At 38.4% G+C, this 27,893-nt stretch overlaps 1 protein-coding gene across 2 annotated transcripts in view; it reads right to left on the bottom strand.

Annotated features, from left to right (window-relative positions):
- Positions 1-27,893, bottom strand: part of RB1 (RB transcriptional corepressor 1) — a gene marked incomplete at its 3' end in the record, with an annotated part of 218,847 nt that overhangs the window by 110,754 nt on the left and 80,200 nt on the right. For both annotated transcript variants that reach the window (XM_081082780.1, XM_081082781.1), the window contains exons 11-16: positions 23,230-23,307; positions 19,989-20,076; positions 4,245-4,361; positions 2,197-2,253; positions 1,095-1,126; positions 933-1,009 (exon numbers count right to left, since the gene is read on the bottom strand). In XM_081082780.1, the coding sequence (XP_080938906.1) occupies positions 933-1,009; positions 1,095-1,126; positions 2,197-2,253; positions 4,245-4,361; positions 19,989-20,076; positions 23,230-23,307 (449 nt within the window). The remainder of the gene's footprint in view (positions 1-932; positions 1,010-1,094; positions 1,127-2,196; positions 2,254-4,244; positions 4,362-19,988; positions 20,077-23,229; positions 23,308-27,893) is intronic.

Genomic DNA, 27,893 nt, shown 5'->3' with positions numbered 1-27,893 from the left:
TTTTATCAAACAAAAAATTAAAAAACACTATAAAAGGCTAAATAAAAATTTTTATTTAGAACATAATTTTTATTTTGGAGCCCAAAGACTCCCAGGGTATAGATTTTGAAATTTCGAGTATATGTGCATATATGATGTTTCTAGCTTATATCAAATTTTCAAAGGTTTAAGTGTCCCAAACTTATATCAGGGACAGGTTTAATATCTAATCCAGCAATGCATTAACAAACCCATTTTAACTGTCTCATCAATACTTGGTTGGGGGAAAGAAAGGACTCTTTAAGATTTTGCTAATTGCTTAGAAAATGTTATTTCTTTTAAATGTGCATTTCTTGGTTATTAATGAGGATTCACAGTTTTCTATATTTGTTTACAAATTTAAGTTTCTCTTTTATTGTGTACTTGTTTCCTTAGATGAATCTTTTGTTTTTGCAAAGGAAATATTTTTTAACATTTACAAGCTTATCTGCAAAATAATACATGATTAAAATTATATATTTTTTAAAAAACACTATCAGTGGCCTCTTTCTGATTATCTGGTGGATTCTAGCTCCAACCTTTGGTTACATGAGCATAGTATCTATAGCAGTGCTTCCTATCAGTGGATGCAGCTCCTTAGTACTCTTAGCATTTTACAATCTCATAAGTATTTGAAGGGATTTCAATAGGTACATTTCCTAGATTCATAATAGCCCAAAATAGGAGCCCACTGAAATACCATTCCCAACATGACCTGAAATAATTCAGAATATAAGCCAATTAAATAAATGGCTTATTGTGACCGATTACATTCTTCAGTCTATACTGATTTAAAATATGCATTTCTTCACCTTAACGACATCCATCTCCCCCCAAAAAACACACCACACTTTCAATAAGTTTTTTTAACTTTAAATTAAACTAAAATGTTTATTTACTAAAATTTAACTTACTGCTATATGTAGCCATTACAACTTCAAGAGCGCATGCCAACAAAGACATATGAAAGATGTTGTCATTCAGAAGTTTGCTAAAAGAAAAAAATAAAGTGATTTTTAAAAAACACTTACTTCTATGTAAAAAAAATTGTTTTTACTAAAGCTAAAAAATTTTACCTAAAATTTTGGATGGATAATCGTTCTTCTTCCTAAAACACATAAAAAATGTATTATGCTAAGCAAAACAAGCCAGTCAGAGAAAGACAAGTATCACATGATCTCACTTATATGTGGAATCTAATGAACAAAATAAACCGACAAACAAAATAGATCCAGAAACAGGGAAGCATGCAACAGACCAAGGAATCTAAGGGGGGCAGGGACATGGGATGAGATTAACTACAGAACTTATATGAATACTAGTCCTGGTGCACGAATTCATGCACCAGTGGTCTCCCTCAGCCTGGCCTGTGGGATTGGGCCGAAACCAGCTCTCAGACCTCCCCCTGAGGGGTCCTGGATTGTGAGAAGGTGCAGGGCAGGCTGAGGAACCCCACCAGTGCACAGTCGGGGCTGGAGAGGGACACAGGAGGTTGGCCAGGGTGTGACCAGCCCATCTCACTCAGTCCCAATCAGCCAGACCCCAGCAGCAAGCTCACCTACCAGTAGGAGCGACTACCCCTGGTGGTCAGTGCACGTCATAGCGACTGTTCAACAGGCCGACTGGCCCCTGGTGGTCAGTGCATATCAGAATGAGCGGTTGAGCGGCCTTAACATATCATTAACATATTACGCTTTGATTGGTTGAACGGACAACTGGACACTTAGTATATTAGGCTTTTATTATATAGGATATGCATAACCCATGGACACATACAATAGTGTTGGTAAAGGCCTGGGGAGGGGGCAGGAGCTGGGTGGAGAGGGGGTCAATAGTGGGGGAAAGGCGATATCTGTAATACAGTGGTTCTCAACCTTCTGGCACTTTAAATACAGTTCCTCATGCTGTGACCCAACCATAAAATTATTTTCGTTGCTACTTCATAACTTTAATGTTGCTACTGTTATGAATCGTAATGTAAATATCTGATATGCAGGATGGTCTTAGGTGACCCCTGTGAAAGGGTCATTCGACCGCCAAAGGGGTCACAACCCACAGTTTGAGAACCGCTGCTGTAATACTTTCAACAATAAAAATAAATTTAAAAAAAAAGTTTAACTGAAACCTTTTTTTATGTTGACATTGAAATTTTTTTCTATTATTTTCTTTTTAACTTACTGATTTAAGCATGGATTCCATTACTCGGTAATACAACCGAACTCCAAGTTTGTATCGCTATAAATAAAGAAAAATAATTATATCCCACTACTTTAGAAAATTACAACAATTATTAATCTTTTTAAAATTTTCCTTGAAACACATTTCTGAACCTTCTTAGGAATATGACTACCAAGAGATTAGGAAAGGTAGCTTGTCTAAAACTCAACACTTAAATATAAATGATAGCTAACATTCCCAATAAATTATCAAGAGGGAGGTCTTTGTTTTCATTCATACCACTTCAGTCTATATCATTCAACAGATTATATATATAAAATGTTATGTGCCTAGTACTATTTTTACATACTAATGTAATACTTTTTGTGACCTAGACCATGTATTTTCAAGATAGCCGTCTAGGATGACAAAATAGACTCTGTCCACAAAATTGGCAAAGGCAAAAATCAAATTTTACTGATCTTATCAGCAAAAAATTTTAACCTAAAAACTAGTTCCCATTAGCTTAAAGAATAATCAAATTTGAGAGATACACACATGCAGAGACACACACACACTCACACACAAGCCATATTGCTTCATTTCAAATTATGAGCATAAATTTCATATACAAACAAAAAGAACTTTGCAGGTAGGAGAGTGTAAAGGGGGGATAAATGGTAATGGAAGGAGACTTGACTTGGGTGGTGAACACACAATATACAGATGATGTATTATAGAATTATCCCCTGAAACCTATATCATTTTATTAACCAACTAGGGGCCCAGCGCGCAAAATTGCATGAGACCCAGACCCGGCGTGCCGTGGGATGCAGCGTCAAGTCACCTCCTGGTGACCGACCGGTCTTTGTTCATTACGACCACTGGGTTTTTATTATGTAGATGTCATCCCCAATAAATTCAATTAAATATTAAATATAATTGTTTAAAATACTCATGGCATTGAAACATAAACTCGCTACACTGAAATAAATGTGCATAGTAGAATACAGTTTCCATATATATCTTTATGTATTACCTCATTAATGTCACAATGAAGCACAGTAAATAAAAAACCTGATTTTCAGTCCAGCCAGTGTAGCTCAGTGGTTGAGCGTCGACCTATGAACCAGGAGGTCACAGTTTGACTCCCGGTCAGGGCACATGCCCAGGTTGCAGGCTTAATTCCCAGTATGGGATGTGCAGGAGGCAGCCAATCAATGAGTCTCTCTCATCATTGATGTTTCTATCTCTCTCTCCCTCTCCCTTCCTCTCTAAAATCAATAAAAATATTTTTTAAAAAACAACAAAAAAACACACCTGATTTTCAGAGAAGTTAAGTGACTGATTATAATGATAGAACCAGATGGTTCTGATCCAGAGCCCATACTCTTATCCAACATATTAGTTTTAAATTTTCTGAAATAATAATAGCAGTATTAAAAATATTACTGATAAATGGCATGTACAATATAATCCCATCCCATACAAGTATATGCATACAGAACTATTCCTAAATGTAGAAGTCAAAGCATGTGCAATAATATTTAATAGTGCCCTAACCGGTTTGGCTCAGCGGATGGAGTGTCGGCCTGCGGACTCAAGGGTCCTAGGTTCGATTCCGGTCAAGGGCATGTACCTTGGTTGCGGGCACATCCCCAGTGGGGAGTGTGCAGGAGGCAGCTGACTAATGTTTCTCTCTCATCGATATTTCTAACTCTCTATCCCTCTCCCTTTCTCTCTGTAAAAAATCAATAAAATATATTTAAATAATAATAATAATAATAATATTTAATAGTATCAAAGATTTTTAAAAAAACTTTTTCTTCTTTGATTTTTTTTAAATATCCACACTTTTTCTAAAATTTTCTGCATGTTTACTTTTGTTTTTTTATAGGAGTGAAGGGTATTTTCCCATAAAGTTTTCCATAATAGCAGCATAGATGAGCAGCGGAGATATAGTATGTGTCAGTATTTTATACTATTGGACAGATACCATAATAATACTTATACAGTTTGAACAGATGTTGCATTTGAAATATAACAACAGTAATCAATATTATAGTTACCTGTGATCCAATTTCTATACATCCCTGTCCCACAGCTTTAGCAAACTTCTCTTTAAATATGTATCCAATATCCTGCACTCTTTTCAGGATACTTTCCATTGGATTCACTGTGCAGTTCTTAAGAAGAAAAACAGAAATATTGAGAATACTTTTCAATCAAAATTAACATATTGTCTATACTTCACTAGCAATTAAGGAAATACAATCAAAATTACAATGAGATACCACCTCACACCTATTAGAATGGTTATTATCAATAAGACAAGTAATAACAAGTGTTGGAGAGATTCACTGCTGGTGGGAATCACTATGGAAAAGTGTATGGAGGTTCCCAAAAATTAAGAATAGAGTTACCATATGACCCAGAAACCCCTTGTCTGGGTAGCTACCCGAAAAATTTGAATACATTTATTCACAAAGATATATGCACCCCTATGTTGATTGCAGCATTATTCATAGTGGCCAAGACATGAAAACAACCAGTGTCCTTTGATAGATGATTGGATAAAGAAGGTGTGGTACATATATACAATGGAATACTACTCAGCCATGAGAAAAAATGAAATACTGCCATTTGTGACAACACGGGTGGATCTTGGGAATATCACACTAAGGGAAATAAGTCAGAAAGAAACAGTTAAGAATAATGTGATTTCATCCATATGAGGGATATAAAACTGAAAATAACACATGAAAAAACAAGATAAACAAACAAGCAAAAACTTACAGTCAAAGACAACAGTATAGTGGTAATATGAGGGAAGAGAAGTGGGAGGGGTAAACAGTAAAAGGGGTCAAATATATGGTGATGGAAGAAGATTTGACTTTGGGTGGTGAACACACAATACAGTATACAGATGATGTATCACAGAACTGTACACTTGAACCTATATAATCTTATTAATCAATGTCACCTCCAATAAGTTTAATTAAAAAATAAAATTGTATTACAAATATGTTTAAAAAGATGAGAAGACCTAAATAGTCATTTTTTCCAAAGAGGACATACAGATGGCCAACAGGTACATAAAATGTTGCTTAATGTTGCTAATCATCAGAGAAATGCCAATAAAAATCCACAATGAGATATACCTCATACCTGTTAGAATGACTATGATAAAAAAGATAAAAAATAACAAGTGTTGATGAGGATGTAGAGGAAAAGAAGCACTATATACTGTTGGTGGAAATGTAAATTGGTGTAGTCACTATGGAAAATAGAACGGAAATTTCTCAAAAAATCTAAAAATAGAACTATCATAATATCCAGCAATCCTACTTGGTATTTACCTAAAGAAAACAAAAACACTGACACAAAAAGATATCTGCACCCCGTGACCATTGTAGCATTATTTACAATAGCCAAAATATGGAAACAATCTAAGTGTTCATTGATGGCTAAATGAATAAAGCAACAGAAGTGGTATATGTGTATATATAGGATGTCCCAAAAAATGTATACACACATTTTGAATAATTATAAAGACAGTGTTTATTAAAATACAACTCATTTTCAAAATTGAGCTATCAGCTGTTAAAATGTGTATACATATTTTTGTGATGCCTTATATTTATACACAGGTATATATAATTCATATATATATACATATATACACATATATATATACACACACTCATATACACACACAATGGAATAATATTCAGCCATAAAAACGGAAATTTTGCCATGTGCAACAAAATGGATGGATATTAAGGGCATTATGCTGAGTGAAACAAGTCAAACAGAAAGACAAATACCCTATGATCCCATTTATATACATAATATTAAAAATAAATAAAACAAAAAATATAAGCTCATAGATACAGAGAATAGATAGTGGTTGCCAGAGGTGTGTGGGGTGAACAAAATGGATGAAGGAGATCAATGGTACAAACTTCCAGGTAAAAAATAAATAAGTCATGGGGATATAATGTACAGCAGGGTTGAGGAACACTGGGCTTGCGGGCCATAAAACGCCTAAAAATCATCTGGTCTGGCCCTGCTAAGGCATCAGTGGTGAGTTAATTAAATGTTTGACCAAATATAGTAGGCTAAACTTTAAGTTGATATATATTTTTTAAATACATTTTTATTGATTTCAGAGGGAAGGGAGAGGGAGAGATAAGATAGAAACATCAATGATGAGAGAGAATAGAATGCATGCCCCCTACTAGGGATCGAGCCTGCAACCTAGGCATGCGCCCTTGATCAGAATTGAACCCAGTACGCTTCAGTCGACAGGCTGACGCTCTATCCACTGAGCCAAACCAACTAGGGCTTAAGTTGATATTTTGTATGGCCTGTGAATGATGTTATGAATATCCAAATGGCACCGTGGCAGAAAACCAGTTCTCCACCCCTGCTGTATAGCATGGTCACTATAGTTAACAATATTACATTGCATATATGAAAATTGCTAAGAGAATAGGTCTTAAAAGTCTCTACCTCAAAAACAAAAATTTTGTATACTTGAAACTAACAATGTTATAATGTATCTATTATACCTTACTAAAAAAAATGAAACAATTACCAAAAACAAAAAAGAACCTCATATGCTCTCATAAATTATCATCAATTAGGAGTTACATTAGAATGTATGTTATGCCCCAAAAAATCAACTGATAAAAATGAAACTAAGATTTGAGCTTGGTATCATTTCCTAATTTAAAATTGTGCTTTCAGGAGAGTCCAAAATGGCAGTGTAAGTGGAAGCTATACTAACATATTCCCAGGACTAAACTGAAATTACAACTAAAATACAGAAAAACCATCCTAAATAATCAAATGAAGACTAGCTGGAGAGAATCATTATAACCAAGGATGGAAAGTGAAGACCACATAGAGACTGGAAGAAGTGTAGAGGCACTAAAGGGCTGGCCAGGCTCCCACAGAGAGCAGCTGAAGTTCCGGAGGGATATCTCAGCAATGGGGGGCTTCCCACTGAGAACTCTGGGGTCTAAACCCCAAGCTAGTCCTCCAGCTCAGAGTAGCAGAACTGAGAAAGGTGCTCACGCAACATCTGGCTGGTTTGCTATCTGCCAGGGTGGCCAGCTGGAAATACAGGCACCCACGTAAAGGGCCAACACACAAAATTTCGTATGCAGCCACTCTCCTTGGGCTCTGGCAGAAGGATGGTAGAGTGAACTGGAGCTGTGTGAGGAGAGTCCAGGGTTGGGGGCTCTGGGATTGGAGCTTGGAGGTCATCTACCCTGGTTTCCTGTACTGATTCATTCCCTCACGCTTTAGAAGACATCTTTCTCTGAAGACCTTTACCATCCAGACAGCTTTTGCCTGGGGGGTGGGGGTGGGATAACTGACCCACCCTATTGGAAAAACCCTTGCCCCACACTGTGGAATTGCTGGAGTGCATTAAGAGACTGTGAAATTTCTGAGGCCCATTAAGAGAATAACATTCAGCCTGCAGGAAGAAGAAACTGCCCCACCATATTGGAAAACCTCTTGCACCTCCCTGTGGTCCAAAGCCTGAGGCTAATCAAGACTAAATAACAATTAGGCTATAGGCAGAGATGGATCTCTGTAGGCTTTGAGTCTTTGCTTGATCCTCTTCTGGCCCAGGGCTAGGAAAAGCAGACCTTGGTGCACATTTTTGTCCTTTCCAAAGGCACCAAGCCCCAGAAGAGGGAGCCACAAGCTATGAATTGCTAATAGTTCTAAACAGGGTACCCAGGGCCAGGCACAAACAGCATCTGACATTGTCCTGCATTAGAGATTGGGAGTGGTAGTAGATCTAACTCGTGACACAAACCCAGACAGCCAAAATCAGGACAGAAAAAATCAAGCCCAAATGAAAGAATAAGAGAATTCTCCAAAAGAAGAGTTAAATGAAACAGAGATAAGAAATTTATCAGATATAAAGTTTTGAATAATGATGGCAAAGATGCTCAAGAGCATGAGAAAAGATATAGTAACTATGAAAAAAGTCATAAATGAGGAATGACATAGCACTAACAAAGAAGACATAGGAGGGAATACACAACAGATTAGTGAAAGCTGAGTATGGGATTAGTGAATTAGAAAACATGGTAGAAAAAAATCATTCACTCAGAGAACCAAAAAGAAAAAACAAGAAAAAACAGGTGGACAGCTTAAGGGAGCTGAGGGACAGCATGAAACATAACAATATTTTCAACATAGGAGAACAGAAGGAAAAGAAAGTGAGCAAGGGATAGAGAAACTATTTGAAAAAAATAATGGCAGAAAACTTCCCTAACCTGGTGAAGGAAAATGTCACACAAGTTCAGGACAAACTGAGAGTCCCAAGCAAGAACCTACACAGGCCCACACATAGACACATCATAATTAAAGTGCCAAAAATTAAAGACAATGAGAGAATCCTACAGGCAGCAAGAGAAAAGCAATTTGTTACCTACCAAGAAGCTCCCATAAGGCTATCAGCTGATTTCTCATCAGAAACTCTTTGGGCCAGAAGGGAATGGCATGAACTGAAAGCAAGGATCTGAAACCATGATTACTATATCCAGCAAGACTATCATTCAAAGTAGATGATGAAACAAAGAGCTTCCCAGACAACAAAAGGCTAAAGGAGTTTATCACTACCAAACCAGCACTGCAAGAAATGCTAAAGAACTGCAGTAATGAGAAGAAGAAATACAGAGAGAAACATAGTAATAAACTATTAAAATGCCAATAAATAAGAACCTACCAATAACAACCTTAAATATAAATGGATTAAATGATCCAATCAAAAGACATAGGGTCACTGAATGAATACAAAAACATGACCCAATTATATGCTCTCTACAAGAGACCCACCTCAGAACAAAATGTTCACAAAGGATGAAATGAAGAAATGGGAACAAATTTTCCATGCAAATAAAAACAAACAAAAAATCTAGGGTAGCAATATTCATATCTGACAAAATGGACTTCAAAATGAAAGCCATCACAAGAGACAATAATAGTCACTAATAATACTATAGGGATCGTTCCAACAAGAGGACATAACCCTGGTAAACATATATGTACCCAACATAACAGCACCTAAATATATATAAAAAAAAGAACTTCTGGAGAACTTTAAGGGAGAGATCGACAACAATACAGTCATAGTAGGGGAATTTAACATCCCTACTGACTTCACTAGATAGATCTTCCAAACAAAAAATTAACAAGGAAACAGTGACTCTAAAGGACACACTGGATCAGATGGATTTAACTGATATTTATAGAATATTTCAACCCAAAGCTGCAGAATATACATTCTTCTTAAGTGTGCCTGGGTCATTAACAAAGAGAGACCACATTTTAGGACACAAAATAAGTCTCTACAAGTTCACGAAGATTGAAATCATATCAAGCATCTTCTCAGGTCACAATAGAATCAAATTAGAAATCAATAAAAATACTAAAAAACATTCAAATACCTGGAGGCTAACTAGCATGTTATTAAACAATGAAGGGTTATCAATGAAATCAAGAAATAACAAAACTTCCTGGAAACAACTGAAAATGAACAGACAAAAACCCCAAATCTCTGGGACACAGGAAAAGTAGTCCTGAGAAGGAAGTTCCACTACATGGCTACATAAAAAAGACACACAAGAAAAATGCCTAATAAACTATTTCACCCTACAACTTAAAGATTTAGAAAGAGAACAAGAGAAGCCCAGAATAAGTAGAAGGAAATAATAAATATTAGAGCAGAAATAAATGACATAGAGACTAAAAAATCAATATAAAAGATCACTGAAACCAAGAGCTGGTTCTCTAAAAAGATAAACAAGATTGATGAACCTTTAGGTAGACTCAGCAAGAAACAGAGAGAGAGGACTCAAATAAATAATATCAGAAATGAAAGTGGTAAAGTAGCAACTGACACCACAGAAATACAAAAGATTATAAGAAAATACTATGAACAACTATATGCCTATAAGCTGGACAATGTGGATAAAATGGAAATATTCCTAGAAAAATACAATCTTCTAAAATTATAAGAAAGAATCAGAAAAACTGAACAGGCCAATAACAACTGATGAAATTAAAGCAGTAATAATAAAAAAAAACTTCCAGCAAACAAAACCCCTGGTCTGGATTGCTTCACAGGGGAATGAAGAAGAACTAACAATAATCCTCCTCAAACTATTTTAAAAAATCAAAGAGGAAGGAACACTTCCAAGCTCTTTTTATGAGGTCAGCTTTATCCTAATTTCAAAACTAGATAAAGACACTACAAAGAAAGAGAAATGTAGGCCAATAAATCTGATGAACATAAATGCTAAAATCCTCAACAAAATATTAGCAAATAGGATCCTACAATATATTAAAAAGACCATACACCATGACCAAGTGGGAATTATTTCAGGGATGCAAGGTTGGTACAATATTTTCAAATCAATAAACATGATACATCACATAAACAAATTGAAAGACAAAAACCACATGATCATATCAATAGCCATAGAAAAAGCATTCAACAAAATCCAACACCCATTTTTCATAAAAACTCTCAGCAAAGTGGCATAGAGGGATCATTCTTCAACATAATAAAGGCCACATATGACAAACCTACAACTAACATCATACACAATGGGCAAAAACTAAAACCGTTTAGTTCCCTAGGAATGGGAACAACACAAGGATGCCTACTTTCACCACTTTTATTCAACATAGTACTGAAAATGCTAGCCACAGCGATCAGACAAGAAGAAAACAAAAACAGCATCCAAATTGGAAAGGAGGAAGCAAAATTCTCATCATTTGCTGATGACATGACATTGTACATAGAAACCCCTAAAGACCCCACCAAAAAACTACTAGATTTACTAAATGAATTCAGCAATGTAGCAGGATACAAAATTAACACCTCAACATCAATGGCATTTTTATATATCAACTAGAGGCCCAATGTACGAATTTGTACACGGGTGGGGTCCGGTCAGCCCAGCCCCAACAGGGCCGGATCAGGGGCGGGCCTGTTGGGAGTAGAAGATGGTGGGAGGTTGGCTGGCCATCTCACCCCATTCAGGGCCTGATCAGGGCTGGGCTGGCTGGGGGGAGGGGCCGTGGGTGATTGGCTGTCAGGCCCCACCCTCAATTGGGGTGGGGTACCAATTGCAGGCAGGGCCGGCTGTGGGGAGGAGCTGTAGGCGGTGGGCTGGACAGCCATGCCAACAAATAGGGGGGGGGGGGGCGATTGGGGGCAGAGCTGGCTGGAGGGAGGGGCCACGTGCCAATCGGGGTGGTGAGGGCTGATCAGGGGTGGGGCCCGCCATGGGGAGGGGCTGTGGGCGGTGGACCAGCAGTCCCCGCCCTGAATGGGGTTGGGGGGCCTCATCAGGGGCCAGCAGCCTGGGGGAGGGGCCATGAGTGGTTGGCCAGCCGGCCCTGTCCCTGATCAGAGTGGGGGGACCTATCAGGGGCAGAGCTGGCTGGGAGGAGGGACTGCAGGCTGATTGCAGTGGTGGGGGCCCATTGGGGGTGGTGCTGACAGGGGGGAGGGGCTGCAGGTGGTTGGCCAGCCGGCCCTGCCCCATGTTGGGGTAGGGGGGACAATCAAGGGTGGGGCCAGCTGGGGGAAGGGGCTGAGGGCCGATTGGAGTGGGGCGGTATGATCGGGGATGGGGCCGGCCGGGAGGAAGGGCTGCGTGGGGGTTGGCTGGCTGGCCCCATCCCCCTATCGGGCTGGTTCACTGGTGGGATTGGGCGTCATAGCGACCAGTTGTTATGGTCATTACGGCATTATGGCATTTTTATAAAAAGCCAGCGACCAGACTGCTGAAACGACGAGAATGACTGGTTGCTATGATGCACACTGCGGCCAGCCAACCGGCCCAACCGGGGGTACAGCCAGCCAGCCAACCTCCCACGTCCCCTCTCCCTGGCCAGCCCCACCCCTGATCAGCCTCTCCCACCCTGATAGAAGGGCAGAGCATTCAGCCAACACCCTGGGGACCTCCACCCCGGATGGCCCTGTCCCGATGGTCTCCCACAACCCAATTGGCCCACAGCCCCTCCCCACAACGAGCCCCACCCCTGATTGCCCCCCACCCCAATAGGAGACGGGGCCACCCAGTCAACCTCTTTAGCCCCTCCTCCCAGCTGGCCCCACCCTCAATGAGCCCCCACAACACCATCAGCCCATAGCCCCTCCCCCTGGCCTTTCCACCCCTGATCGCTCATGTACCTCAATAGGGGGTGGTTTCAGCTGGCCAGCCAACCTCCTGCAGCTCCTCCCCCCACCCAGCCCAACCTCAAATTGGTCCCCCCACCTTGATCAGGGGCAGGGCTGGCAGCCAACTGCCTACAGCCACTCCCCCTGGCTGGCCCTACCCCCAATGGGCCCCCACCACCCCATTTGGGGGCAGGGCCAGCCAGCCCACCACCCACAGCCCCCCTACCCTAATCAGGGGCGGGACCCACCAGCCAATTGCCCACAGCCCCTCCCCCCAACCAGCCCAGTCTTGATTGGGCCCCAATCTGGGGCAGGCCAGCTGGACAACCTCCCGCCATCTCCTCCTCCCGCCTCCCGACAGGCCTGGCCATGATCTGCCCAATTTGGGGCCAGGCCACCAGACCCCATCCATGCATGAATTCATGCACTGGGCCTCTAGTATACAGATAATGATGTCTCAGAAAGAGAAACTAAACAAATAATCCCATTTACAAATGCAACAACAACAAAAATTAAGATACTTAGGAATAAATTTAACCAAGGAGGTAAAAGACTTGTACTCAGGAAACTACAGGACATTGAAAAAAAGAGATAGAGGATGATATAAACAAGTGGAAGAATATACTATATTCATGGACTGGTAGAATTAATATCATTAAAATGTCCATACTACCCAAGCAATCTACAGATTCAATACAAACCCTATTAAAATATCAACAGCATATTTCACAGATCTCTAACAGATACTCTAAAAATTTATGTGGAACCCAAAAGGAACGTGTATAGCTGCAGCAATGTTGAGAAAGAAGAATAAAGTTGGAGGGATTACAATACCAGATATCACGTTATACTACAAAGCCACTGTAATCAAAACAGACTGGTACTGGCATAAGAACAGCATATAGATCAATGAAACAGAACAGAGAACCCAGAAATAGACCTAACCCATTATGCTCAGCTAATATTTGACAAAGGAGGCAAAAGCATACAATAGAGTCAAGACAGTCTCTTCAGTAAATGGTGCTGGGAACATTGGTCAGGTACATGCAAAAAAATCAAACTAGACCACCAACTTACACCAGACACAAGAATAAATTCAAAATGGATAGAAGACTTAAATGTAAGTTGTGAAACCATAAAAATCCTAGAGGGAAGCATAGGCAGCAAAATCTCAGACATCTCTCATAGCAATATATTTATAGATACATCTCCCAGGGGAAGGGAAACTAAGGAGAAAATAAACAAATGGGGCAACGTGAAACTTCTGCACAGCTAAAGTAACCATCGACAAAATGAAAGGAGAGCCTTCTGTATGGGAGAACATATTTGGCAATGATACATCTGATGAAGGGTTATTACCCAAAATATATAACGAACTCATACAACTTAGCAAAAGGAAGATAATCAAATTAAAAAATGCGCAGAGGAGCTATATAGACACTTCTCCAGAGTGGACATACAGATGGCCAAGAGACATATAAAAACATGCCCAAAGGCACTGGTCATCAGAGAGATGCAAATTAAAATGACAATGAGGTATCATCTCACACCTGTCGGAATGGCTACCATCAACAAATCAACAAATGAGAAGTGCTGGAGAGGATGTGGAGAAAAGGGAACCCTAGTACACTGCTGGTGGGAATGCAGACTGGTGCAGCCACTAAGGAAAACAATATGGAGTTTCCACAAAAAATTAAATATGGAACTGCCATTTGACCCAGTGATCCCACTTCTAGGAATATATCCTAAGAAACCCAAAACACCAATCAGAGAGAATGTATTCACCCCTATGTTCATAGCAGCAGAATTTACAATAGCTAAGGTCTGGAAACAGCCCAAGTGCCCATCAGTAGATGAGTGGATAAAAAAGATGTGGTATAGCCCGGCTGGCATGGCTCAGTGGTTGAGCATCCCCCCATAAACCAGGAGGTCATGATTCAATTCCCAGTTGGGGCACATGCCAGGTTGCAGGGCTTGATCTCCAGTGTGGGGCATGCAGGAGGCAGCCAATCGATAATTCTCTCATCATTGATGTTTCTCTCTCTCTCCCCCCCCCTCCTCTCTAAAAATCAATAAAAATATACTTAAAAATAAAAAAAGCTGTGGTACATTTACACCATAGAATACTATGCAGTAGTAAAAAATGAAGAATCTCTTATCCTTTGAGACAGCATGGAAGGACTGGAGAGTATTATGTTAAGTGAAATAAGTTAGAGAAAGATAAGTATCACATATTTCACTCATATGTGCAATCTAATGAACAAAGTAAACTGATGAACAAAACAGAGCCAGAAACATAGAAGCATGGATCTGTAGAATCTCAAAGGGAAGGTGAGAGTGGGTGAGGGGTGCGAAGAGATCAACCAAAGAACTTGTATAAATATATGCATACCCCATGGACAATAGTGTGGTGAAGCCTAGCGTGCGGGCGGGGATGGACTAAAAGGGGCCAATGGGGGGAAAAAGAGGACATAAGTAATAATTTCAACAATAAAGATTTTTTTAAATGAAAAAAATAAAATTGTTTTTGCCCTGGCCAGGTAGCTCAGCTTGTTATAGCATCGTGTCATCCTGATAATCAAAAGTTTTGGGTTCGATCCCCAGTCATGGCACATACAAGAATCAACCAATGAATGCATAAATATGTAAAACAACAAACTGATGTTTCTCTCGCCCCACTCTCTCTCCTCCACCTTCCTCCCTCTCTTAAAAAAAAAAAAAAAAAAAAAAAGGCCGAGGCTGGTTTGGCTCAGTGGATAGAGCGTTGGCCTGCGGACTGAAGGGTCCCAGGTTCGATTCCGGTCAAGGGCATGTACCTGGGTTGTGGGCACATCCCCAGTGGGAGATGTGCAGGAGGCAGCTGATCGATGTTTCTCTCATCGATGTTTCTGGCTCTCTATCTCTCTCCCTTCGTCTCTGTGAAAAATCAATAAAATATATTTAAAAAAAAAGTTAAGAATTACCTAAATAATTTAGCTACGTATTTAGAAACACAAGATAGAGAAATGGTTCCAAATTTCTAATATATGTATTATATAAGGTAGGGTTATATCAATTTTTTTCCCAAAATATATTTTTATTGATTTCAGAGAGGGAGGGGGACAGAGATGTAGAAACATCAAGGATGAAAGAGAATCATGGATCGGCTGCCTCCTGCACGCCCCCCGACTGGGGATCGAGCCCGCAACCCTGGCATGTGCCCTTGACCGGAATCGAACCCGGGACCCCTCAGTCTGCAGGCTGATGCTCTATCCACCGAGCCAAACTGGACAGGGCAGGTTATATCAATTTTAATGATTAAAATACCTCACAAGATAATTATTAAAATGCATATTATGATACATTAAAATATTATCACAAACCTGATTTTCTTCAGCTATAACCAAACATGAACTTCATTTTATAATCTCTATCAATCAAACACATTTAAAATATTATACATTAGAAAATAAACAAACCAGCTGGTGTGGCTCAGTGGCTGAGCATCAACCTATGAACCAGGAGGTCAATGTTTGAGTCCCAGTCAGGGTACATGCCCAGGTTGTGGGCTCGATCCCCAGTAGGAGGTGTGCGGGAGACAACCAATTAATGATTATCTCTCATCATTGAAGTTTTTCTCTCTCTCTCCCCCTCTCTCTTCCTCTATAAAATCAATAAAAATATATTTTCTAAAAAAGAAAATAAATGTTTCAAAATTAAGACTAATTATAATTTTCTTTGAAATGTAAACAGTCCTTCAAAAATTTCCCATTCTATAAAATAAATGATTTTATCTTTATGAAACAAAAACAGCACACAAGTCTTAGAAACATGGAAACAAAGAAACATTTCCTGTCAGAAAATTATTGTTGCCAAAATATCCATTAAAATGTGTATAAGCTTCTAAAGTTTTACTTATACACAAAAGGAAATGTGGCATTAATTTTTAAAATGAATAAACCTGATGTAATAAAGAAGCAAAATCAAAGAAAAGCTTACTGTTCTTCAAGATATGTCCATTCTGAGATAGGCAATTTGTACTAGTAGTCTACATAAAAATCCAAAAAACCTTCTAAGTTCATCCTAAACTAACTTTCACTACTAAAGGAACTAAACAAAAGCTATGTCTGAACCAGAAAGAAAATGACCTTGGAAATCAGGTCTGAACAAGACCACAAAAAAACTACTAGATCTAATAAATGAATTTAGCAAAGTAGCAGGATACAAAATTAAACATAGAAATCAGTGGCATTTTTATACACCAAGTATGAACTATCAGAAAGAGAAACTAAGAAAGCAATCCTACTTACTATTTCAACAAAAACTAGGTACTTACTGGTAGGAATAACTTTAAGCAAGGAGATAAAAGATTTGTACTCTGAAAACTATAGGACATTGAAGAAGGAAACTGAGTAAGATACAAACAAATGGAAGAATACTTGTATACTGTGTTCATGGATCGGAAGAATTAATATCAAAATGTCAAAACTACCCAAAGCAATCTACAGATTAATGCAATTCCTATGAAAATACCAATGGCATTTTTTACAGGTCTAGAACAAATATTCCAAAAATTTTTATGAAACCACAAAAGACCCTGAATAACCTCAGCAATCTTGAGAAAGAACAAAGTTGGAGATATCACAATACCTGATAGCAAACTATAAGACCACTGTAATTAAAACAGCCTGGTACAGGCATAAGAACGGGCATATAGATCAATGGAACAAAACAGAGAGCCCAGAAATAAATGCCTTTATGGTCAATTAATATTTGACAAAGAAGGCAAAAGCATACAATGGAGTAAAGACAACCAGCCTCTTGAATAAATGGTGTTGGGAAAATTGGACAAGTACGTGAAAAAAATTAAAGTAGACCTCCAACTTACAGCACACACAAGAATAAATTCAAAATGGGTAAAAGATATAAATGTAAGTTGCAAAACCATAAAAATCCTAAAAGAAAACATAGGCAGTAAAATCTCAGACATCTCTCATAGCAATATTTTTGCTGATATATCTCTTTGGACAATGGAAACAAACACAGAAAAAAATTAAACAAGTGGGATTACATCAAACTAAAAAGCATCTGTACAGCAAAGGAAACCACCAATAAAGTGAAAAGGGAACCCCACTGTACAGGAGAACATATTCACCAATGATACATTTGACCAGGGGTTAATTTCCAAAATATATAAAGAACTTATACAACTCAACACCAGGAAGACAATTAATCCAAATCAGGTTCTTTGCCCATTTTTTACTGAAAATGGGCAAAGAACCTCAATAAACACTTCTCCAAAGAGGACATACAGATGACTAATAGATGAAAAACTGCTCAAAGTCACTAATCATCAGAGAGATGCAAATTAAAACCACAATGAGATATCACGTCACACCTGCCAGAATGGCTACCATCAATAAATCAACAAATAGCAAGTGCTGGCATGGATTTGGAGAAAGGGGAACCCTAGTTCAGTGATGGCGAACCTATGACACGCGTGTCAGAGGTGACACGCGAACTCATTTTTTTGGTTGATTTTTCTTTGTTAAATGGCATTTAAATATATAAAATAAACATCAAAAATATAAGTCTTTGTTTTACTATGGTTGCAAATATCAAAAAATTTCTATATGTGACACGGCACCAGAGTTAAGTTAGGCTTTTTCAAACTGCTGACACGCCGAGCTCAAAAGGTTCGCCATCACTGCCCTAGTTCAATGTTGGTGGGACTGTAGACTTGTGCAGCCATTGTGGGAAACAGAACAGAGTTTCCTCAAAAAATTAAAAATGAAACTGCCTTTCAACCCAGCGATCCCACTTCTGAATATATATCCTAAGAATCCTGAAACACCAATTTGAAAGAATACATGTACCCCTATGTTCATAGCTGCATTATTTATAATTGCCAGGATCTGGAAACAGCCCAAGTGCCCATCAGTTTATGAGTGGATTAAAAAGCTGTGGTATATTTACACAATGCAATACTATGTGGCCATAAAAAAGAAGAAAATGTTACCTTTTAAATTTACTTTTTATTCGTTTTTAGAGAGAGAGAGAGGATGGAAGAGAGAGAGAGATTTGTTTTTCCACTTATTTATGCACTCATTGGTTGCTTCTTGTATGTGCCCTGACAGGAAGGAGATCAAACCTGCAACCTTGGCACATAGGGACAATGCTCTAACAGCTACCCAGCCAGGGCAAATCTTGCCCTTTGTGACAGCATGGATGGAACTGGAGATTATTATGCTAAGTGAAATGAGCCAGTCAGAGAAAGACAAATACTATACGATCTCACTTATATGTGGAAATCTAATGAACAAAATAAACTAATGAACAAAACAAACAGCATGGATACGAGGAACAGACTGACAGTTGTCAGAGGGAAGGGAGGAGGGAGACTGGATAAAAGTAGATGAAGGGATTAGCCAAAGAACATCTGTCTATACTAATAAAGAGCTAATATGCTAATGAGCATGATGCCATAATGGGTAATGACCAGGTTATTAGCATATTAGCTGGGGCGTTGCTCCAGAGACGGGGCGTAAGCAGGGAGGTGCCCGGAGGAGGCGGGACCATCCTGTGCCGGGGAGAGCAGGGGTGAGAGCCCATAGCACCCCCCTCACCAGTCCTTCACCACCCACCGCGAGTGCCCCACGGCCCACCTGCCAGGGGAAGGAGCACAGCACAGTAGGTGGAGGCTTCCATGCTCTCTTCCAGAGCCATGACAGGGCGGAGCGTCCCCACTGCTCTGGAGAGGGGGCAGAAGGGGGAGGCGCCTGGAGAAGGCAGAACCAGCCCAAGGCGACTGGAGGGACTGAGGTCAGGGCTTGAAGCAGCCAGAGAAGGCCAGAGGGTTTGGGGGCTGGGCCAGGCATGCTGGAGCTCTCCGTGGACAGGTTCGGGTGTCATGGCAGGGCTGCCTGTGGGTGGGCGGCGCCACAAGATATCATGCGCTGGACTCCTAGTGTATATGTATGTGTGTGTGTGTGTGTGTGTATAAATATAAAAGCCTCATATGCAAATTGTCCCCAAGGGAGTTCAACCGGGAGACCAATCGCTTTCCATGACATGCACTGACCATCGGGGGCAGTGCAGAACGAAGGAAGGCCCGGCCAGCAGCAGAAGGGAGGCCCTGGCTGGCAGCCAGAAGGCCCCAATCGGCCCTGATTGCCAGCCAGGTCTAGGGACCCTACCCGTGTACGAATTTCATGCACCAGGCCTATAGTATTTACATAACCCATAGACACAGACAAGTGTGGTGATGGCTGAAGGGAAGGGAGTTGGGACTCGGTGGAGATGGGCAAAGGAGGTAGAATATGGGGACATCTATAATAATGTCAACAATAAAAATAAAGTTAAAAAAATAAATTATAAGAAAAAATGCTGAGTAAGGTAAATAATAAATAAGAGGAAATCTAAGAAAAATGCTGTCTACTAGTAACATCTACTAATAATATTTAATATTGAAGCTTTTAAAAAATAAGGTAATAGACAACTATATTCTTGTTGATTGGGAGATAAGTATTTTAAAAATACTCAGAATTTTAACTTCTAATTTAAAATTTCTTTGCTAAGATATTACAATAAATAATGTTCATATATGGCTTACATTAAAATAGGAAATCAGATTTTCTGATGGTTGATCACTTGCTGAATTTAAGATCATCATTAATTGTTGGATAGTATTCATAACAGTCCTAGACAAAAAAACAACAACAGAAGTGTTAAGCAATAAAGGGAAAAAAATGAAATGTATCTAACACACAAATTAAATATATCTTCAAACTCACTGTCTCCCATTTATTTTTTAAAAGTTCTCTGCAATAAAACTTTATAAAACCCTTAGTGTACTATTATTTACAAGGAATTATATTTTACTTAAAGCTTAATGATAAAATGTGTTCATGATATTTCTAAAAAACGATGAGCTTATTTACTAATAGAACTATAAATCAATATAACATTAAGTGGTCAAACTAATATTATATTAAGGAGAAAACATATAAGCTAGCATCAAAATAGTAATATTTTAATAAAACATTAATATCATTAAATACTAAACTTTTTCAAATAAAGACAGCAAGAAATTTTTCAAAAGGAAAGCATAATTTTAGAAGTCATCATTGTTAAAGCATAAAATTAGGTCAATATCTTAGGAATTCTCTTTAATTCTATTAATTGTATGATTGATGGTATAGTAAATATTAATGTTCCAATTTTGGAGTAGCAGTATGTTGCTACTGTAGGCACTACTTAATGATGCAAAGAACTGTAGAATATTTATGGTTGAAAGGATTATTAAATATAATTCAGTAAAATGTGTTCAGTTTTCTCAGTCAAGCATCTATAAACTGATACCTACACTTCCTCACCTTTCAAATACATTGCTTCTATGACTTGTACATCCAATAATCTACTTAAAGCACAGTGACTTAAGTCACAAACTTCTAAACCAAAAATCTTTCTCATTTTATCTTATATTTGACTTCCTTGAGGTATACTTGACTTTCTTAAATACCTGCTCTTTCCTGAAACTGCCCCCCCGCCCCCCCCCCCGCTCCCACCCCCCACCTTAGGCTTTTCTGCCTTCACTCTCTGGGCCCCCAATCACACTTCTCATTTAATCTACTTTCTATTTAGTCCTTCAATGACAGCATTCTTTCTGGTTCAGCCCTTAGCCATACATTCTTGCCATTATACACCTTCACTTCAGGCAACCTCATCTACTTTAGGGCTTTAACTCTACCTGATTATTCCCTAATATGTAAGATCTTTATGTCCTACTACTTACTACACATCTTCATATCCCATAAAAGCCGCAAGAATAATATTCTAAATATGAATTCATCAAATATTTGCAAACCTGTTCTTGCTCCTTCATTTTCACTGCCTATCTCTTGTTTCAACATCTTTCAACTGAATTACTGCAATACAACAGAGATTTTGACTCACTATGTCTAGGGTAGTAGGCTCTAGGCCAGTGATGGCAAACCTATGACACGCATGTCAGAGGTGACACGCGAACTCATTCTTTTGGTTGATTTTTCTTTGTTAAATGGCATTTAAATATATAAAATAAATATCAAAAATATAAGTCTTTGTTTTACTATGGTTGCAAATATCAAAAAATTTCTATATGTGACACGGCACCATAATTAAGTTAGGGTTTTTCAAAATGCTGACACGCCAAGCTCAAAAGGTTCGCCATCACTGCTCTAGGCACATGTACTTTAAAAAACTCCCCAGGTTATTATAATTTGACCCCTGATTAAGAACCATTGTGACAGATTAACAGGTCTCAGTATTTCTCACCATGTTTGCCTCCACCACCTCACAAACTAACACCATGTAAACTTTCAAAAACCAAGTCTGATTTTATCCTTACCTCTGCTTAACACCCATTTATACCAACAGGCTATGTATACTGTGCACAAGCTAATGTCAAAACTTGGGAGTATGGAAAATAAGGTCCTTCATAATCTGATTCCCACCCTCCTCTCTTGCCATGTCATTTTCTCATTTTACAGTCAATCAATACAGAGCTGCTAATAGTTCCCCGGAAACATCTTGTTTCTTCCTTCCATCCCTTTGCATATGCTGTTCCCACCCACTAAAATGCCAGTATCCTGTGACATAAATCCTTACATATTCAAAATTCAGTTCAAATATCACTTCATAAAGTTCATTCTGTGCCATTTCATTAACTTGTCTTATGTCTATTACTATACTTATACAAAAATGTATTTTATATCTCTAAACGGTCATTTAAAAACATGAATGATTACTTACTATATGCCAAGTATTAGCCTTGGCCCTAATTATCACATGCTGGACAAAAAAAGTCATCGTCCATGTGGTATACAACTTAAAGTCTTTTATGAATATTAGCAAAAACAAGCAAGCACACAAATGGTTTTCTAATTACAAATTGTGATGCACACTATGAAGGAATTCAAAAGGATGCTCTGAGAAGGAATAAAAGAAAATACTTCAGAGAGAAATAAATCTTTTTTAAAAAGTACTATTTGTGTTGAACCTAAAGGAACAGTAACAGTTGGTAATTCATGGAAAGAAAAGAGTTAAGAGGGAAAAGCAAGCGTACAAGTCCTTAAGCACAAAAGAAGAGGCTGGTTGGAGAGTTCAGGAAACTGGCTAATACATAATGAACAGGAAAACAAGATGAGGTTAGACAGGCAACACAGCTAGATCATATAAGATCTTGTAGGCATTATTTAAACATTTGCATTGTATTTCCATTGCAATAGGAAACAATCAGAAGATTTAATGGCAGAGTGAACATGATTAGAATTATATTTCTAAAATATTATTCTGGCGGTTCTAGAGAACAGATCTGGTGGTAGACAGAAAGGAATGGTGATGAGATCAGATATTAGGATACCTCAAAAAATCAAAGAAAAAAGATATCTTGGACAGGGTGGTGAGAGTAGAAATGGAGAATAGTAGATGGATTCAAGAAATGTTTTAGAGGTAAATTCAATAAGACTTGAAACAGATTATACATTGGAAGTAAGTGAGGATAAGTTCACAAAAAATAGTTCTAATCCTTCTAGGTTGTATGCAAACCAAATGGTGAAACATATTTTTACTTTTTTTTTTACTGAGATGGAGCACATTCCCATTCCAGGCTATATTCCTTAATGATAGACGGAACTAGGTCTAATAGTCATATCCTCAGCAATTAGCAAAATACCGAACGCAAAAAGCACTCAATATACTATATTTGTGGCATCTATATATAAATATATAATGGAATAAATAAACGAACCCAAAGCTCTTTGAAGCATTTGATAAACAATTATAATGAAAATGAAGAGTAAGAAAATTCATACCTAACTGGAGTCTGGGGAAGAATCACATTCAACTCTTCATCATTATTACTTTTTCGTGGTGTTCTCTGCATTTCAAAACTAAATAATAAAAAGCAAAGTCATTCAGATTGAAAATTTACACTTTGTACTTTGAGTAAAAAAAAAACCCAAAAAACAACACAGTATAATATGTTGTGTTGCCTCATAACATCATACAAAATGACAAGTCTATACTAGAAGTGATAGGAAGTAATCCAACAGCTGCATAAAAAAATAAAATTATGGTTTTTTAAAAAATTCTTCAACCAAGGATATTTTTTAATTGACTTTACAGAGAGAGGAAGGGAGAGAGAGAGAGAAAAGAAACATCTATGTGAGAGAGAAACATTAATCAGTTGCCTCCGGTACATGCCCCAACAGGGGATCGAACGTGCAACCTCCTTTGGATGTACCTGACAACACTCCAATCAACTGATCCACCCGGCCAGGGCTTTCACTATTGTCTTTAAATTGGGTTTCTTTCTACTAGGTTTATGACAAATAGGTAGAATCATTAAGGATTTTTTTGAAAGAGAAAGTTAGATATTTTCTCTATGGCATTATAAATCAAGTTGTTCCATGTCAAAAAATATCAAACTCAAGCTTTTCAATCATTATGTCTTCCAAAACCTTTACTTTATTTAAATAAAATTAGAAATACTTACCTATATTTAATTACAAAATTATATATTTTTCAGTTACATATTAAAATATTTCATGCTAAAGCCATATTAATCATACTTATGGTCACTGGAAATTTTTTGTAATTACTCTCAACCATTCTTAGTTCAGGATTCTAGATGACAATTTAAGAGAATACACTTTGGTATTAACCTTTAAACAAATGAACCAAAAAAGTAACAGCAGGTGAAAGACTAAATAGAGACAGAGATCACAAACTACTTTAGTAAACGAATTGGGCCTTGAATAAAGTGGGTTGTTCCCTTATGCTATGGACACATGCAGTTCAAACCTGCGATGTCTACCCATCAATGCTGTTTTCAATCCATGGTCTGGAATCCACATATGCAGAAGGCCAACTTAAAATATACACCAATTTTGATTACACAGATGGTTGGCACTCCCAGCCTTGAATTGTTCAAGGGACAATTGTATTTCAACAATTTTCTTTTTGATAACTCATTTTAAAAATTATACTCATCTAAATGAGAATTAAAAAGTGGATATACAAGACAATTCACATTAAATTTCTATCTCAGAGACCAAAAAAACTGGTGTTACATAATGATAAAGGAGTCAATCTAACAAGAGGATATAACACTTATAATATTTGTAAATATTATGTAACCAACATAGGAGCACCTAAACATATAAAGCAAATGTTAACAGACCTGAAAGGTGAAATAGACAGCATACAATAATAGAAAAAGTTCCCTACCATTACCCCACTAATATTACATCAATAGATAAATCATCCAGACAGAATCTCAATAAGGAAACACTGGTCTTATATGACGTATTTGATCAGGTGGAGTTAAAAAATATTTGAACAACATTAAAGCAATAGCATATACATTCTTCTCAAGTGCACATTTGAACATTTTCTAAGATAGATCACATGTGAGGCCACAAAATAAGTCATAATAAATTTAAGAGGTTAAAATCATACCAAGAATCTCTTCTAAACACACTGGTATGAAACTAAAAATTAATTACATGAATAAAACTAAAAAAATTCACAAATATGTGGAAATTAAACAACATGAAACTGAACAACCAATGGGTCAAATAAAAATTAAAAGATATAAAAATACCTGAGAAAAATGAAAATGTAAAATACCAAAGATTATGTAATGCAACAAAAACAGTTCAAAGATGAAATTTCATAGCAAAAATGCCTATTTCAGGTAAAAAGAAAAGTCTCAAACAATCTAATTTCATACCTCAAGGAACTAGGAAAAAAAGAACAAACAAAGCCTAAAGATAGTAGGCTTTGAACAAAATAACAAAGATCAGAGCAGAAATAAATAAAGTAGTGATTAAAAGACAACATATATATATATATATATATATATATATATATATATATGCTTAAGCGATCGGCCAACTGGCTGACCAGCCAGCAGGTAGCTATGATGCACAATGACCACCAGGGGACAGATGCTCAACACAGGAGTTGCTGAGTGACAACTTTGCAGTGCCCTCTTGCACTCTGGGACCCCTCAGGGGATGTTGGACTGCTGGATTCGACCTGATCCCCGCATGCCAGGCCGAGGGACACCCTTCAAGCCCCAGCGCCACCCCAGGTGCAGCCAAGGAGGGACCACGGGAGGTTGACTCCAGGGGGTGTATGGCCCGTCTCACCCAGTCCCACCCTGCTGGCCACCTTCTAATTATTTCCTTTCAATGTGCATGAATACATGCACTATGCCTCTAGTAGATAATATTAATAAAATTAAGAGCTGGTTGTTTAATCCTCACCCAAGGATATGTTTTTATTGACTTCTTTTGAGAGAGAGGAAGGAGAGAAACAGTTGCCCCTCAAGTCCGTAAGCTCCCCCACGGAGGACCAAATCTGCAACCTAGGTATGTGCCCTGACCAGAAATTGAATCCGCCACCTTTTGGTGTACATGATGATGCTCCAACCAACTGAGCCAGGGCAAGAGCTGGTTCTTTAAAAAGATACACAAAATTAACAAAACTTTAGCTAGACTCAACAGAAACAAAGAAAAGAGAGAGCGAACACATAAATACATAAAATACTTACTAGTATTATTCAAACTTATAGTCATTCAAAAAGATTTATGATTACTCTCACCATTCCTCATCTCAGAAATGAAAGAGGACATGATGCAACTGATACCACAAAAGTACAAATATATCATAAGACAACTATAAACAATTACACACAAAAATTGGATAACTTAGAAGAAATGGATAAATTCCTAGAAACATACTATCTTCCAAGACTGAATACTGAAGAAATAGAAAACCTGAATAGATCTGTTACTATTAAGGAGACTAAATCAGTAATTAAAAATGTTCCAACAAACAAAAATCCAGGACCAGAGAACTTCACTGGTAAATTCCATCAAACATTCAAAGAAATATTAATATCAGTCCTCCTCTTCCTTTTCCAATAAAGGAAGAGGAGTGAACTCTTCACAATCCATTTTATGAGGGCTGCATTATTAGCCAGATAATAAAACCAGACAAAAATGCCACACACAAAAATTATAGGCCAATATCCCTGATGAACACATAAGTAAAAATCTTCAACAAAATATTAGCAAATGAAATTCAACAACACATTAAAAGAATCATATACCATGATCAAGTGGGAGTTATCCAGGGATGCAAGGATGCTTCAACATCTACAAATCAGTCGATGTGATACACTACATTAACAAAATGAAAAACAAAAATCGTATGATCATTTTGACAGATGCAGAAAAAGCATTTGACAAAATTCAACATCCATTTATGATAATAACTCTCAATGGAGCAGGCACAGAGGGAATGTACCTCAACATAATAAAGGTCGTATATCACAAGACCACAGCCAACATCATTCTCAATGATGAAAAGTTCAAAGTTTTACCCAAGATCAAAATCAGACAAGATGACCACTCTCGCACTTTTATTCAACACTAGAGGCCCAGTGCATGAAAATTCATGGACTAGAGGGGGGTCCCTCAGCCTGGCCTGCCCCCTCTCACAGTCCAGGAGCCCTCAGGGGTGGGAGGTGACCTGGCGATCAGGGGAAGGCAATGCCCCATCACACCTCTGCTGCTGCCACTGCCAGCAGCACAAGCCCCTGCCAGCCCTAGCTGCCTGTGCCTTGGGCTGGCCCTGGGTAGCTAGGGGGCTGAGGGGACTGGGGGACTCTGGAGGCAGGCCTTGCCACGCCTGCTGCCCGAGCGGGGCTGAGGGAACTGGGCGCCGCCATCTTGTGGCTTTGGGCGCCACCATCTTTGAGGGTGGGGTAGTTAATTAGCATATCCCATCCTTATTGGCTGTGGGTGCTGCCATCTTTGAGGGTGGGGCAGTCAATTAGCATATCCCTCCTTATTGGCTGTGGGTGCCGCCATCTTTGCGACGGCATGAGGGTCAATTAGCATATCTCCTCTTTATTAAATAGGATAATATTGAAAGTCATAGCCAGAGCAATTAGGCAATAAAAAGAAATACTAGTAAAAGGCATCCAAATTAGAGATGAAAAAGAAAAACTCACTATTTGCAGATTAAATGAAATTATATATAGAAAATCCTAAAGACTCCATCAAAAACCAGTAAAGTTGCAGGAAACAATATCAATATATAAAAGTCATTTGTGTTTCTATATACTAATAACAAACTATGATAAAAAGAAATTAAGAAAATCATCTCATTTACAATTGCATTAAAAAGAATAAAATACACTTAAGGAGAACCAAGATGGCAGCGTAAGGTATAGACCTGTGCGTGCTGCCTCCCACAACAACATTGAAACTACCAACTATAAGACAAACAGCTATCAATCAGAACCATGAGAAAGCTAGCCCAGTGGAAGTTCTACAACTGGAAGGAAAGAAAGAAGAGCATTGAGACTGAGTAGGATATGCAGAGGCACCAAGAACAGAGGTATGGAGTCGCGCACCAGGCGGGCTGCAACTGGATGTGCGGTTTTGTTCAATTGGAGGGG

This window comes from Myotis nattereri, assembly GCF_964212035.1.
Source record: "Myotis nattereri genome assembly, chromosome: 2".
NCBI classification, from domain to species: domain Eukaryota; kingdom Metazoa; phylum Chordata; class Mammalia; order Chiroptera; family Vespertilionidae; genus Myotis; species Myotis nattereri.
This window is presented reverse-complemented; position numbering and strand designations above follow the sequence as displayed.